General features: G+C 34.9%; 1 protein-coding gene across 2 annotated transcripts in view; it reads right to left on the bottom strand.

Moving 5' to 3' along the window:
- Positions 1-15,709, bottom strand: part of Col11a1 (collagen type XI alpha 1 chain) — a 176,880-nt gene that overhangs the window by 57,577 nt on the left and 103,594 nt on the right. The window contains exons 33-42 of one of the 2 annotated variants that reach the window (XM_057793140.1): positions 14,792-14,845; positions 14,616-14,660; positions 14,457-14,510; positions 14,319-14,363; positions 11,160-11,213; positions 8,572-8,625; positions 2,697-2,750; positions 1,413-1,520; positions 444-533; positions 113-166 (exon numbers count right to left, since the gene is read on the bottom strand). In XM_057793140.1, coding sequence (XP_057649123.1) covers positions 113-166; positions 444-533; positions 1,413-1,520; positions 2,697-2,750; positions 8,572-8,625; positions 11,160-11,213; positions 14,319-14,363; positions 14,457-14,510; positions 14,616-14,660; positions 14,792-14,845 — 612 coding nt within the window. Of the gene's footprint in view, positions 1-112; positions 167-443; positions 534-1,412; positions 1,521-2,696; positions 2,751-8,571; positions 8,626-11,159; positions 11,214-14,318; positions 14,364-14,456; positions 14,511-14,615; positions 14,661-14,791; positions 14,846-15,061; positions 15,078-15,709 lie in introns of both variants that reach the window. The other variant, XM_057793141.1, reaches the window with a different exon arrangement.

Genomic DNA, 15,709 nt, shown 5'->3' with positions numbered 1-15,709 from the left:
ACATGTTTATTTTCTCTTCTGCACACCATGGAATCTCAGCATGAGAATAATGATAGAAGAGCTGTAACTTACAACGATGGCGAGCATGGCCATCTATTATCATCATACTTACCACTGGACCCTGGGGGCCCTGGGGACCTTCTCCTCCTTTCAGACCAGGTGCACCCTGATAAAAGTGAACAAACAAAGAGATTGAATACATATAAATTAACTATAAATAGATAATGTGTGCTTGACAAAATGGAGATGACAGGAAGTGTTTTCTGAAATCAACAAATGCCGGTATATGTATGTATGTATGTATGTATATATATATATATATATATATATATAGAGAGAGAGAGAGAGAGAATAAAATGCCTAGATTTAAGTATAGCTCCTTTATTGCTCATGACTCTAAGCAAAAATATCATCCACATGTTTGACATATATGTTGATTATACCTGGGCTCCAGGAAGGCCTCTTTCACCTGGGAAACCACGTATTCCTGCCGGTCCATCTTTCCCTGAGATACCTTGAGGACCTGGGTCACCCTGAGAGATAAAATGCATACCATTAGCAAAATCAAATTTCTACCCAGCTTTTATGAGCAAAACCGCGAGTCTCACTCATCCTTATTAAAGAAAATATGGAAGTAGGATGTGAACATCGTTTAATTAAAGGGTTGTCATTAGGAGTGCCATTCATATTAAAATAAAATAATGCTACCTAGATGAAAGGACATATGCAAACTGGTGTTGTTATGGTCAATGAAATGATTCTTGCCTTATTACTCAGTAATTGTCTTGAAATACAATAACCTCGCACTAAATATCTTCCTGGCTAATTGTTCTGGCATTGAGTGGTAATAAGGAAATGCAGAGAACACACGTGTAGCTGATGAGGAGTATATGGAAGTTTTGAGTGAAAGGACATGGAAATTTTTAAGAAACTTTGCTTGGTCAGGAGCTAGTTAAGGCACTGGGTTCAAGAACCTTTGCAGCACCAAGAGCTAGTCGAAAACAGGAACCTTTGCAAAAGTATAAACCATGAAATGCTCCTAGAAGCTAGCCACCTGTTGACACCCAGCTTTGTGGTCTAGACAGAAGCAGGAGTAACTGCTGGGGGTGGGGGAAGGGTAAGGGAGCATGCACAAAAGTAGCTGCTTACAGGGAAAAGAGTCTGTGCAGAAGGAGTATCTAGCAAAGCCAACCCTTGACACTGAGTAAACCTGGTTTGTGGTTTTTGCCTATAGAATGTCAACCCCAAATGACGAGGGGGCTCTCCTCCCTACTGCGTTGCGACTAGCCTGGCTGCACAGAGCTCCGAATAAACCTTGCTTTTGCATTCTGGACTTGACTGGATCCTGGTGGTCTCTCTGGGGGTCGCAACCTGGGCACAACATGAGAAAGTGATTGTTCTTGATCTTGTACCTTTGCACCTTCCTTCCCTGCAGCACCAGGAAGTCCTTGCTCACCAGGAGGTCCAGGAGGCCCAGGATGCCCACGTTCACCTATTGGACCAGTCTCACCAGTCGGTCCCTAAATAGGAGAAGCAAAGCTGTATTGGAGTGTCCTTTCAATTTCGCCAGACAAATAGAAAGCAAACGCAAAGATTATTCCCTTTCATGAGATTATTTTCCTTTATATCTATGATGCCCAACAATATGCTTCCTAGAACTTAATAATAATAATAATAATAAACAAACTCAATGAAAGTAGTGTACCTAGCAAGTATTTAAAAAGCTTGCTGTAGTCTTGGTGAGAATAGTCAGATGGGCTAGGGAACTCTGTGAAGTATGCAAGGATAGTTTCTTTGTCCAGTACTAGAACTACTTGAGAAGGAAGCTAGCCCAGCTTCTCTTAAAATCCCTGTGTTATGAATGACCGTTTCACCTTATTCTTCTTTTCCTGTAATCAGCTTTACAATATAGAGACACAGATGCCACTCTGGTGGGTACTCAAGGAGTCATAATAAATCAAAGTCACTTGGAGCATAAACAAATGAAGCAGTTTTCTTTTGGTGGTAGTGGTGTGTGTGTGTGTGTGTGTGTGTGTGTGTGGTGTGACGGGAGAGGAATTTCCCTGCCCCAGAAATCCCCATACAAATAGTTAACTCATATTCAACTGACAAAGACCAAGGAATAAAGCTAAGGGGTCCTGGAACCTAGTCCTTGAGTTTACACTTGAAGCTGTACTCAAAAGCTAATTGCTGGAAGGTACGGCAAATGCTGAGGGGAAATGCGAGGCTCTCTGTGTGTACCCCTGTCTTCCTGTGGGTGCTGTTTGATAAGCTGGGGTATGGTCAGCTTTGAGTGTAAAGAGGGAATCGTGACAGTTTCTCCCCGCTAAGACAGAAAAATGAATGATTTAAGTTAAAAACAAGTACAGAGAACAATTCTAGCAGCTGAGACTGTGGAAGAGGAACACATTTTTGCAGTTGCTTCTGAGATGTCCTCACCTGTGTTTTACTAAGAGCACAACGTACTTTCATGTTCTGGCCATGGATAAAGACCACGCGCCCCCACTTTTTACATCCATTTCCAAGTTTAAGTTCCACTGTCTGTAATTACTCAAACTCTTGAACTTATCGTTAGTGCACAAACACTTCTTTTCACAAAGGCATTCACAGTTACATACTGAGTTCCCAGCCATTCTGAATGTCATGAGACTTTTGCTATTTTTATTATTAATGGCTAAAAGAATAAAGAAACATACCTGTGGTCCAACCACACCTCCTGGCCCAGGGGGACCGGTCTTTCCTTGAAATCCCTAAGAAAGTAAAGTACAATCTATAAAAGTTGTAGGCAGGATAAAGCAAAAATTAAAATTCTTCAAGATAACTGAAAAACATTTTAAATGGAAGTTTAATATTGACTAAATATTATTCTTTTCAAATATAATGTGATATTATTGTATTGATTCTTTATAAATGTTCAAAGTATTCTATTTTCATTTTTCACATTACAGTATATATTTTATTTTCAATAAAATAAGAGAATGGATATGGACAGATATGGAATAAAAATATGACAGATATGGAATAAAACTGTGTTCTTTTTTACTGTTCTACCTCATCCGGCAATACAAAAAATTTTAGCCAACCAAGATTTATAGATGATGTATGAAGGACTTTTATATTCTTTAAGATAATTAACTAATTTTCTCTATATAAATTTCTAACAGTATCATAGAACAGAATATAAAATATACTTATAAAGTTAATACTTTTCATTATTAGTAATCATATCCACTTTATAAATGTTATTCTCTAGAACCCAAAATAACAGTTAAAAATATATTTGCAAATAATCTGATCAATGAATATAAGATGGCTGAGTGCCCAATGAATTAGGCTTTGGGAATATATTCTGGTATCCACATCTTTCCAGATTCATGAATTACCTTTTCCATGTGATTTTATTTTGATAAATTTATTTCTCAAGTCATATAATATACATAAAAATTGAAGAAATAAATACAAAAACCTGAAGAGAAAAGTCTTCAAAAAAAAGCAATGAAAGCAAATTGTGCCTACACTATTTTTAATCAAGAAAATATGGAAACAGTAAAAACAAGAAAAGCAAGAAAAAATAGAAAGGGATCATTCTATGTTTGTATCACAACTTAAGGGAGAGTATTATTTATAAATTGCAGGGAAATAAAAAAATCTGAGTATTTATTATTGCAGTTCACATTACATGAAAATGAATGCATTTCTCCTATTTTTAAATTTGATTTTAAGACTTCTACTTTTGCAATACTTCTCAATGGCAAGACAAAGTTGTTCTAAAGAAAATTATCAGAGAAGTTATTTAGTATCAAATAAACTAATGAGTTTGAAAATCATGAATCAGACTACATTCTATGTATACTCACTTTAAATGCACATCTACATATGTACACCATATGCATGAATATACATAAAGTATATGTGTATATACAATTGTATGCATGAATTCACATTTACTTAATACTTCCCAGGTTATGCCAACAACCTCCAGTACTGCAATTATATCCCCATATTAGTAAACTCTCCTCTTTATAAATAGGAGATTATAAATTGCTGAACTCTGCTCTTTCTCAGTAGTTTTCAACAGGACATGACCAATAGTGTCTGGTGCCATCACCATCTCAACATGGAGATAGATTCCCTGTTGTGATTCCCTAGTAATTTTCCTCCTGGATAATACATGGATGCTATAGATAATATTTATTAACAAAGCACCTTCAATTCTCAGGTTTCCTTTAATCTTCACCTAAAACCTAAGTATTTCCCGACTGCCCTAGTAGACAGACGAGTCAAGCTATATCCGATTCTTTCCTTGATAACTTCAGACTTATATCAGGTTCACTCACTTGTCCATGCTACGCAGAACTATCATCTCAAACCAGCTAATCTAATCAACTAGATTACATACATATATCAACCTACGTCACTGAAAAATCTCCACACCGTATCAGCTTAGGCAGCTACTAGAGTGTGGTTTTGCTTTGGAAATAGTTGTAGGTTTATAGCCCATTGATCTTGCCTCTCTCTCTTAAACAGCCATATGCTTCCTGTTTGAATTTACCTATTGCTTAGGTCTGTATTGCTTTTTCCAAACTACTACTGATCAATTAAGTTTGATTTAAGAGGAAAAAATGCAATTATGACCTTTAAAAAGCATAACATTTTATGAAGGTCTTAGTAACTGCAGGAACATCAATAGTACACAAAATTAATAGAGTAACAGCTTATTACATGAATTGATTAAAGTCAATGCTTCACTGAAGAAATAGTGGAGAAATGAAAATTTACATACAAAGAGCCACATGGCTGCTAGCTCAATAATATAAATGATAGTTTAGGAGAGAGCTGGAAGATATGTCCATATGCCTGACCATACAAAACATTCAGAGCATATGCATATCGAATGAATTTGACATTAGAATCATGTAAATAAAATAAAATTAGGTAAATTATTATAATTCAGAATGAATTTTCTTGCTTCATAATGCCATACTATAAACTGCATTTGTTTTAATTTTTAGAATATTTTAAGTTAAGTTAATGTTTTCCAACGTCTCTGTGAACAGAAATTAATTCCATTAATTAATTCCAATCATTAATGAGTGATTGGAGACTCTGTTACAATAACCAAGAAAATATAGTTTATATCCTGATAATATCAAAAGGAATTTAATTATTTTTATGGTGAATACTAGATTCTACGGTGGCCCTCACATGAATTGTGTGTTTTCAAGATATAAAAAGCTATTAATACTTTTTTTATTGGGAAACCACCCCAACAAAAACAAAAAGGCTTCAAAATATAAGACGTCAAAATTTATTCTAAAAGATTTTTATTGGAGATGAATTTCAAATATAGCAAAATAACGTCTTCTTTGAAATAAAGAAACACATATACTACAAGGTATATCCACTCTGGCTTTGGAATCTTCTGCAGAAAATCTTTAAATTCTAGTCAACATGGGAAAAAAAGGTGAAAGAAAACACTTATGTTCTAACTATACGGCTGTTCACAGTTCTCAAGTCAAAATTATAATACAACTTCCTAAACCTAATCTGTCTGTGGAAATTACTAGATAGAAACATTCCTCACTCTCCAGCTAACAAATTATTTTCTTCTTGTTTTACATTTTAATGTTCATATGTTGATATGGTTTCTTTCTTTTTTTTTTTTTTACCATATACTAGTTTTATTATGTTAAGAAGAATAAAGAACAATGAAAGTTACATGTTAACTGGCCTAAGTGGTACAAAGAGGTAAGCAGCAATAAGAATGACTTATAATAATTTAATGAATATAATCATCATAGAGAAGTGGGGTCATGAATATTTTTCCAGTACAATTATTTTTAATGGCAAATGAGCTTAATTTATACCGATAATAGACAACACTTCACTGAGATAAGAATAATTATATCCTAAGGTAAGGACGGATTGAACAGGTTACTAGAATTTCGCCACAAAATAATTTAAATTGTAGGAGTATATGTCTTTAAGCTTATTTTGTTTTCCATTACTTTGGGGGCATGCCATAGTCTCTTGATATAATGTTGAATGATGATACCAAATCACATTTAAAAACTTTTTCTTTATAATTAAGTATGTGTGATACAGTTTAGCAGGGGCTAGTTCTTCAGTTTCATTGTGATTTAGCACCTAAGGCTTCAAACCCAACAGTTTAAAACACAAAAACAAACTGGAGTACAGTAAAATCTTTGTCCACTGTCTGATGCTTTCAAAGGGTACTCAAGTACTGTTAATGTATGTCAATAACATCATAGTGCCCATGTAACAAACTGGATGAAGGGGGCTGGCCAAAATATGTAAGAATCTCCATTGAGAACATAATGAAATATTAATCAGGAAATTTTATTGACAAGGCATAGCAACACAGGCCTGCAATCCCAGCTTTGGGAGACCGAGGCAGGACTGACTTGGAAGCCAATACAAGAAGTTATCTAAATCAACAAGCAATGTCCAAAAACTGTATTTCTGCATGCTTTAAAAATATCATTGAAAAAGCAAGATCAATGTAAAAAATGCCACACTTCAGTTATTTTCCATTAAATTTGCATTTAACTTTACATATTATTGTATAGAAGTTTAATTGTTTTGAGAATTTCATATAAAATATTTTCATCATATTCAACCTCCCCCATTTGATTTAATTTAGAAATGAGGGGAGTATTAATTATTAATTTTCAAGTTATTGATTCTTGAAAGATACATTAGAAGTTTGCTGGAATTGTTCTCAAGAGGTCCATGACTATGGTAAAAATGAGAGCTGCAGGATTTGAATGAGAATGTCTTTGCAAATTTGAGTGTGAGTTACTTTTAGAGATTATTGTTCTTCTTCTGGAGATACCACCAAAGAGTAAATTTTATGCTTTGGTCCTCTATGTATTTTTTGATTTGCTTTTGAAAAATTCAGATTAAAAATTTCAGGAAAAATTAATACTTGATAACCAGGAATTGTGACATGGTGAGCAAGATAAGAATTATAATGCTTTTCCCATTGCAGAAAATTGACAAACAGTTCAGCATTTGTGACAATGTAGTCCAAGAAAACTCTAAATATGTTTTAATGCTAGCAGAAGGTAGTAACTGGGTTTCCAACAAAATTGTCAAAGGTAGTTTGTGAGATCCAGTGATTGAATCCAAGAAATCATGGCCAGAAGTGAGGATTTCTGATTAAAATAACAACCCACTGAGCTAGACAGTTGTGGAGTTTAAGAATAGCAAAATAAGCAAATAAACAAACCCAACAGCCAACCAAGGGACCTGCGTTTTCTCACTGCCCATGAATTCCAACATAGAGTGAGCTGTTCAGTTAGATTACAATTGGATTTCTCGCTGAATTTTTAAAAATCAAATTACAATTTTCAACCTACATTTTTCCTATCAGACATGAAGCATATATTCAAGTCAGTTATTCCCTTACAACTCCCATTTCAGAAACTTAACTCATCCTCTAAGACTGATAGAATATTCTTTTATGTACATGGCTTATAATAAAATATTTTTCTGAGATAAGTGAATCTTGAGTGGTTCGGCGATGTGTAGCTATAAAAAGACTATAGTGGATGGATCCGGGTGGCATCTTGTGGAGGTACCAGAATATGAGATCATCTCTATCAGATCATTCTAAAAATGCTGTAGCAACAATAAGATTCATAATAATGAGCATCCTCTCTGTTCTAGTGAACTTGATAAGGCTAACACTTGCACCTATTTAGGCATTTGCTAAAATATTTTAATAATGGCTCATTGGCACCATAATGGGAACAGATGCTGAGACCCACAACCAGACATTTTAGAAGAGAGAATCTATATGGGAGATCTACATCAAATCTCTCTCAATACTCAGTGAGTCCTCCACAGATTCTAAGAGTCAGAAGGGCTGGAGGAAGCCAGGAGAACAAGGCTCTCTGACTCAGCTAAGCAAGACACATATGAGCTTACAGCAAGCACAGGGCCTGCATGGGTCTGCACCAGGCCCTCTGAGTGTGTACTATAGCTATTAGCTGAGTATTTCTATGGAACTTCAATTGTGAAATTGAATGACTCTCTGACTCTTGTGCCTGCTGTTGGGACTCTTTTCCTTTTATTGGGTCAAAAATTAATGTGATAGTTACTGCTTTATCTTTTTATATTTTATTTTGTAGTGTTTGGCTGTTATCTCTCAGAAGCCTGTTCTTTTCTAACTAGAAACAGGAAGGGATTTGGAGGAGAGAGAGGTGGGAGGCAACTGGGAGGGAAGAGGGAAGGAAAACTATAAGATAGATTGTATGAGAAAATAATTCATTTTCCATAGAAAGGGAAGAAAGAAAGCAAAAAGAAAAAAAAAGAAGCTAACTACAGTGGGTATAGCAGGGTATAATTAAACTGAGTGAGATATTAGAAATCAAATAAAACTAATCAGTACACAAAGAAAAGAAAGAAACTTGCTCCATTAATTTTAAACTAGTAATTTAACTGCTAATAATAACACAGGTTTCTAGGAAATTGTGTTGTCTGGGAGCAAATTTTATTCCAAGAACATAAAAATTAAAAAATAAAAACAAAAACTGAATCACTTACTGTCTCTCCACGCTGTCCAGGGTGTCCTGGTAGTCCATCCTTCCCAGCAGGGCCCTGGAATAACAAACATTAAAGACCCAACTCATAAATTCTTCATGAAAACTCTTCCCATGATGTTGAAGCCCAAGGGTAATATGGGAAAAAACTATCTTGCATTTCACAAAAAAATTCATTTTGTTTTATTTTATAAAAGGTGGTATTTAGTTGATTTTATATAAACTCGTTTGTGAACTGCCTTCTTAAAGAAAAACAGAGACAATGAATGGGAAATCCATAGAACTGCATTCAGAGCACATTGGATTTCAATTAATTCTTTCATATGCCTCTGTACTTTAAAATTATACATGCGTAAGTTCACTTTAGCAAAACATTAGTTTTCCAGTGCTTTAATATAAACTGTACTTTCCCTGTGTCCTATTTTAGAGAGCCTTCAGAGCTCCATTCCAAGTCAGAAAGTGGATAAAAGAGAAAGCGAGTGCCCTCTGGTGGCCATCGAATTTCTTACAAAAATGAGAAAAAAATGCTAATCTGCAAAACAATCGTCATTTTACTTTACAAACTGCTTCAAGAAAAGGAAAAACAGTTCAGTTCTAGATGTCATCAAGAATAATTGTTCCTTCAATTTCCTGAAATATCCTCCAAGAAGGAAAGTATTTAAGAAATATTAGGGAAATTTTCACTACATTACTGCTTTCTACAAAGGGACTATTTACCATGTCTGAGAAGAGAAATGACACAATTAGCTAAATACTTAAAAAACACAACCTTGTGAGGTTTCTACATTCTAAACACTTAGCAGATACTGACTATTCTTTCAACAGTCTTAGAAATTATACTCCTAAAAAGCTATTCAACATCCATTCATTTCTCAAAACAAATTTAGTAGGTATATACATTCTCTCTATTCTAAATAAATGCAGATAAATAGACATTTTAATCAAGATATTTTTATGACAGGCCCATCACCCCTCACTAATTATTTAAATAATGTTGTTTTCTACAGTCTATATTTATATATGCTATTATGGAGCCAGTTTGGGAGAAAAAAAAACAACTTTGATTTAAAATGAAGATTTCTATGGGTAACTTTCTTTCACTTTGATGAGACTCCTAGAGTGGCTGGCATGCCTCAGGGATGCTCCTGTCAATGCCCTGACTATGTCTTCTACCTTCTTCTAATTGATCCATTCCATTTCAACACACAGGCTGCTGTGTGTATTACCAGGTTTTATTTAAAATTAGTGATTGCTGAATGTGGTGATTCCAATGTTAACCTCACCCCACAGAGCAAAAGTTGGGAATTATTAATAAAAGGTCCAAAACGTTTTGTAAAATAACTAATTTTCATTTAAAACCATATATCAACTATCTCTGCATTAGCCATTAGATAGTAATAATGTATGCAGCTTTACCCAAAGCTTAGAGAGAAACAGAAATGCATAGTTAATTATTGGTTGATTGGTCAGGATGCAGCTTTGCAAAACAGCAAACTAAAATACTTGCAAATTTACCACTGTTTTAATATAGATGGAGTAAATGTGTTATAATTTGAGGTCATTATAAAGTTTTCAGACTAATAGGATGTTAGGTGAAGGATAACACATGACCCTGGCTTCCTCCCCAAAGACACTAAAATTTCATCAAATATGTGCATAGCAATCAGTGTAAGACCTATACATGTTTCTAGTAAACCTCTGAGTGTAAGCAGTAAGCATCCTGCTCCTTACTAGAGCAAATTATATTTAAGATTCTAAAATGATCACCTTTGAAATGGTGATCCTAGATCTAAATGAAAATACCATGACTTTTACTGGAGTTTCTCGATGCTCTGAGGAATAGAGATAATGGGCCAAAGAGCAGTGGTATGAGACTTTTCTTGATTTAAGTATGAATTTCAGAATTATACAACCAACACTTATACTATTCTAGTTTTTAATTTAAGATATTGCTTAGCAAGAGACATTTAAATTATGTTCCAAAAGCACCTAAGAAATTAATGTATTGAAAATGTATTCTGTAATATTTAAATTTCAATTTTATTTTATAAGGATTTTTTGTTACAATACTTACATTTTTAAAGCAAGTACATCACAAGAAATTCCATAGAAACAACTTACCTAGGTCCATAAGAGCTCATAGAATCTGAATTGGAAACCAAGGAGCCTACATGGGACCGACCTAAGCCCTCTACCTCTATGTGGCAGTTGTGACACGTGGTCTCCTAGCTGTAGGAGCATGGAATGTCCCTGATGCTTTGCTTGGCTTTGGGAAACCCATTCATCATACTGGATTGCCTTGTCTGGCCTTAATACAAAGAACGGAGCTTAGTCCTACTGCAAATTGGCATGCCATGCTTTGTTGATACCCACGGGAGGCCTGTGACTTTCTGAACAAAAAAGAGAGGAGGAATCAATGAAGGATCGAGGGTAGGAGGAGGGAGGAGACAGAAGGAGAGCAAGGAGAGGAACTGTCAGGATGTAAAACAAAAACTTAATGTTTTATAAACAGAAAGTGTTAAAATTGTAAGCTGCGCCTCTCAAGCATTAAAATATTATTGAATAAAGCAAAAGAGAATTTGTCACACTTACAGGGGGTCCTTTTGGTCCAGGGAATCCAACTGGACCCTGAGGTCCTTGAGGGCCCTGAGAATAAATAGCAGTGGAGAAAATTTAATGATAAACTTTCAAGAAGGTATCTTCATATTTTGCAGTTCATCTCCTCAGACAAAACACTGGAGGAACAAATTTCTCCCATTTTAGTCATGAAAGCATAGCAATATAATAGTGTGTACAGTACTAACTGAGAAGCCAAATAACTTTTAACGGTGGGAAACTACACATCACACCAATGTTCTTATGCCACAAGCATATGAATGTTTAGAGTTCATGTAAAATGCTAATTTTCCTAAACAAGGGCTCAACGAATATTGAAAAAGAGTGGACAGGAAGTAGGCTCCTCACAAGCACAGCAATTATTAACAAACACACAATAGTCTCAATAGTCAGTCATGAAAAGGTGGCTCTGTCCTATACCACTAAACTATTGACTATTGATAGAATCTGGGAGATTGGGATCGGCTGCTCTTTACATGGTACTCTCTGCTGAGTCCACCAGGCTCAAACAGACAGCTCCAAACCAAGTCATATAGATGCCCTGCAAAATGAAAACGGCAACGGACTTCAAGACAGGTCATTCTCTAGGAACGCATAGCTAACAGGAGCATAATAGCAGTTCCAAACCAAGTCACCCAGATACCCTGCAAAACAGAAACCGCAATGGACTCCAAGACAGTTCTGTTTCTAGCAATACAGAGCTAACAGGAGCAAACGCAACTGTCCCAAAAGCATTGCATACCCTTATCCTTACGAATTACGCCGTGGCCATAATTCTGTCATTTGTCACTTCTGCTCCCTGCATTAGACTCTTTTGTATAAAAGATAAGATGAACTTCACTCTATAATTATTCTTAATAGCAATCTACTCCAAGATGTATTTATAATACCATTCCTAACTTGATACATAATTAGTTATATTATTTATTCATACGTATTATTCAGGTTCTTATTTACATATCTTTAAAATGCATAAAGCACATCGAGTCAGAGTGGTTGTTTTGGTACCAAAAAAAATGGATCAGTAAGAGTTAAGCCTGCACTTGACAAGCACATAATTATATCTATAAGATGAAGACATATAAAATGGGACATAATATATGTTATCTCTTGTGTAATAAAACAAATATTAAGTTAAAAAATAGCTTGTTGAAGTCAGTCTGCAAGATACTTTACTTTTTATGTTATCAGTTTTTGCTTCACCAGGAAAATTCATTACTATTTGAATCTAATGATTTATCACAAATAAATACAGCTTTTTCCAAGTGACAGCATCTATCTTAAACTCAAAAGAAAGAGGGAGGTATGAATACAAAAGGTTAGCTTAACAAAAATAAACTATGTTCTGAGTTGTCATAAACAATCTAATACTTTCCATTCTAATTTAAAAATAAGATAATATATTATATATATAAATATATATATACTAAAAGAATAAATAATATTTAAAATTGCTGCCAGTAAGTGGGGAGTTAATATGGATATGTATGCGATTTACCACATACAAGAGCAGAAATATATTCCCCTATGTGGAAAATTAATAATTGGATAATTTTATTAGAAATGAGTCATTCTAGGTTACAAACGGGGAAAAAACAAAGAAAAGCAAAGCAAACAAAAACCCTTCAATCTGATATTCAAAACATACAGTCTGACTCTCAAAGTCTTTTTCTAGATACTCAGATTGTTTAATCATGGTATTTTGCAAATTAATATGTACTTTCATTGGTGCTTTAAAGCATAATAAAACTCAGTTGTTCAATGATTTGCTAAATTGTCCTATTAATTTAATGATTTGACCATTTATCTACTATATCTTTTTATGAGCATTACTTGAGCCATAAAATATATCAAATATGTACATTATTTATGAGGTCAAAATGTACAAGATGAATGGACTTAATTTGTGACTATTTCATCTAGAGAAAAAAACATGTAGTAATTTAATTAAATATGAATCAGGCCATAAAGAAACTTTAATTAAATGCTTATTTTCTTCTAATCTATTCCTATTTTGTTACAAACAGAAGCTAAATTTCAATTTACTTGTTATTCAGAAATTCAAATTCTCATGCTCAGTTTGAAGTTCTGTATCATAGGTATTTCTGTTTTTCCTTCATGAAACATCAACTTTAAAGTCTTTATAAAAATATACAAAAAAATATTGGCTGAAGAGTCTACACAAGTACAAGACCCGCACTCAAAACTCAGATTCCCTTCCAAAAAAGCTTGATGCTGTAGTCTGCATCTGTAATCTCACCATGCCCAGCAGGAGAGAGATGGCACAAACAGATGAATCCTTGGAATCATCTAGGCCAAGTAGACTGGCACACAGAGCAGAAATACAATAAAGAGGGAAAAAAGTAGAAAGAGGTTGTCTTCTGACCTCCACACATGTACCTCATTCACACACAGTGATGCCCAAGCACACACACACACACACACACACACACACACACTACACATCTTACACAAAAATATCTACAGAATGGCATAAGCATAATTTAATAATACATGGAGTAGTCGTAGAAAATTAAGACTGATTATACTCCATTGGATGTGATACAAACTTTAGATTTAAAATTATTTCAAGACCATTGCTTTCAAATAATGCTGGTTGCCTCATACCAAAACAGCCAAACAAAGGTCTTGGTTGCTCATCTGTATTTGTCTTAAGTTATATCAATTGAAAATCAATTTACTAACCAGTTTTTTATTTACTGGAATAGATGTTTTATCTTGCCTTGAATGTATATTGATTATGACTTAATGGCTACTGGTACTTGTATTTTGCCAATACAATGTGACCGTCAGTTCCATCTACGAGATGAGTAGTAATATGGAAAACAAGAAAGTGTAGGGATCAAAGTGTATTTCATTTAACAACTGTATTTTGGTTGGAATAAGTATGATAACACAGACCGAAGACACACATTATTTCCATCATTTCTATAATATTGCTTGTATTTTCTCTAGTAAACTTGTAAATAGCAGAGGAGTGGAACTCTAAAAAGTATTTCTTAACTCAGACTGGAGGCTGTACATAAATGTGTCTTTTGACACCCTTTTGTAGAATTTAAATGCCTACGAAAGTGTTAATTTTCATTGTGTATGATGCAGCTGTGTAATACGTACTCTTTCACCTGGAGGACCGGGAGGGCCATCACCGCCTGAAGTCCCCTGGCAACAAAAAAAGGAAAGAATGAAAAGAAAATCAAATTTGACCCTTCTTCACAGCATTGCAACAAAAATCACAGTAAGTTTGCATGATACCTTCGGTCCAGGTTTCCCTGTGGGACCTCTGGCACCTCTGGAACCACGAGGACCCTGCGTAAGAGACGAGAAAACTTACCCAGTGAAAAGCAAATCCAAAAACAAATGTGAAAAACTAATATCAAAATGGCATTCACTATAGTGAAACAAAGAACCTACCGTTGGACCACGTTGACCCCGGGGCCCTGGTTTGCCAGCGACTCCCTGACAAAGACAGTTCAAAGAGTTTCAGTGTATAATAATGTCACAGTATATTGGGGGGGGGGTGAGAAACAGAGACTCATATAGGGGCACAGTCACTAGCCATCTCTGGACAATATACTTATGCGCCATACCCGGGCACCTTTCTCCCCGTTGGCACCTGGAAATCCAGGAAATCCAGTGGAGCCCTGAAAGAATACAAATAATCAACAATGAATGATTGTTTTCAATTTGTATGCCACAGGTTCCAATTACTTTGGAAAACAATGATGTGTTTAGAGATAGTAGCATTTAATTAAAAAGTATGTCCTTGCTTTGGACACTCGTAATAAAAATATACAATCTTTAATTATAATTGTTAAGCCATTACAAGAGATCTCTTCTTGCATTTGAAGGGAACTTACAGTGACATCTGAAATCCTGGAAGCATGAATTCATAAAAAAACATTTTAATATTTAAATTTAAAAGTAAAATAAGAAAGTATTCACCATATCTATTATTATTAAACAGAAGTTAATGAATATTTTATGAAAATAGATTTTAATGTGATAGCCAGTACATTTGCTCCAAATCTAAAGAAAAATCACATTTCATAAATGGCAATTATAATATAAAACATTGTCATTAATTAATATTACACATCCCCTCTTTCCAAGATCTACTCCTCCTCAATTTCTCTTCAGAAAAGAGCAGGTCTCCCAAGAATATCAACCCAAAACAGTATAATAAGTTACAAGACTAGGCACAAACCCTCATATCAACACTGGGATGAGGAAACCCAGTAGGAGAAAAAAAGAGTCTCAAAAGCAGGCAAAAGAGTCAGAGCCAATCACCATCCCCACTGTTAGGAGTCCCCCAAGAACACCAAGTTACAAACCATAACATATATGCAGAGGACCTAGCTCGGACCCATACAGGCTCCTTGATTGTTGAATCGGTTTCTATGAGCTCCTTTGAGTTCCGCTTGGCTGATTCTGTAGCCCATATTTTGGAAGTGTCCTCAACCTCTCTGATTCCTACAATTCATCCTCTCCCTCTTCTTCAGGATTCC

This window comes from Chionomys nivalis, chromosome 18, assembly GCF_950005125.1.
Source record: "Chionomys nivalis chromosome 18, mChiNiv1.1, whole genome shotgun sequence".
Classification (NCBI taxonomy): Eukaryota; Metazoa; Chordata; class Mammalia; order Rodentia; family Cricetidae; genus Chionomys; species Chionomys nivalis.
The sequence above is the reverse complement of the archived record's forward strand: the minus strand, read 5'-3'. Positions and strand labels throughout refer to the sequence as shown.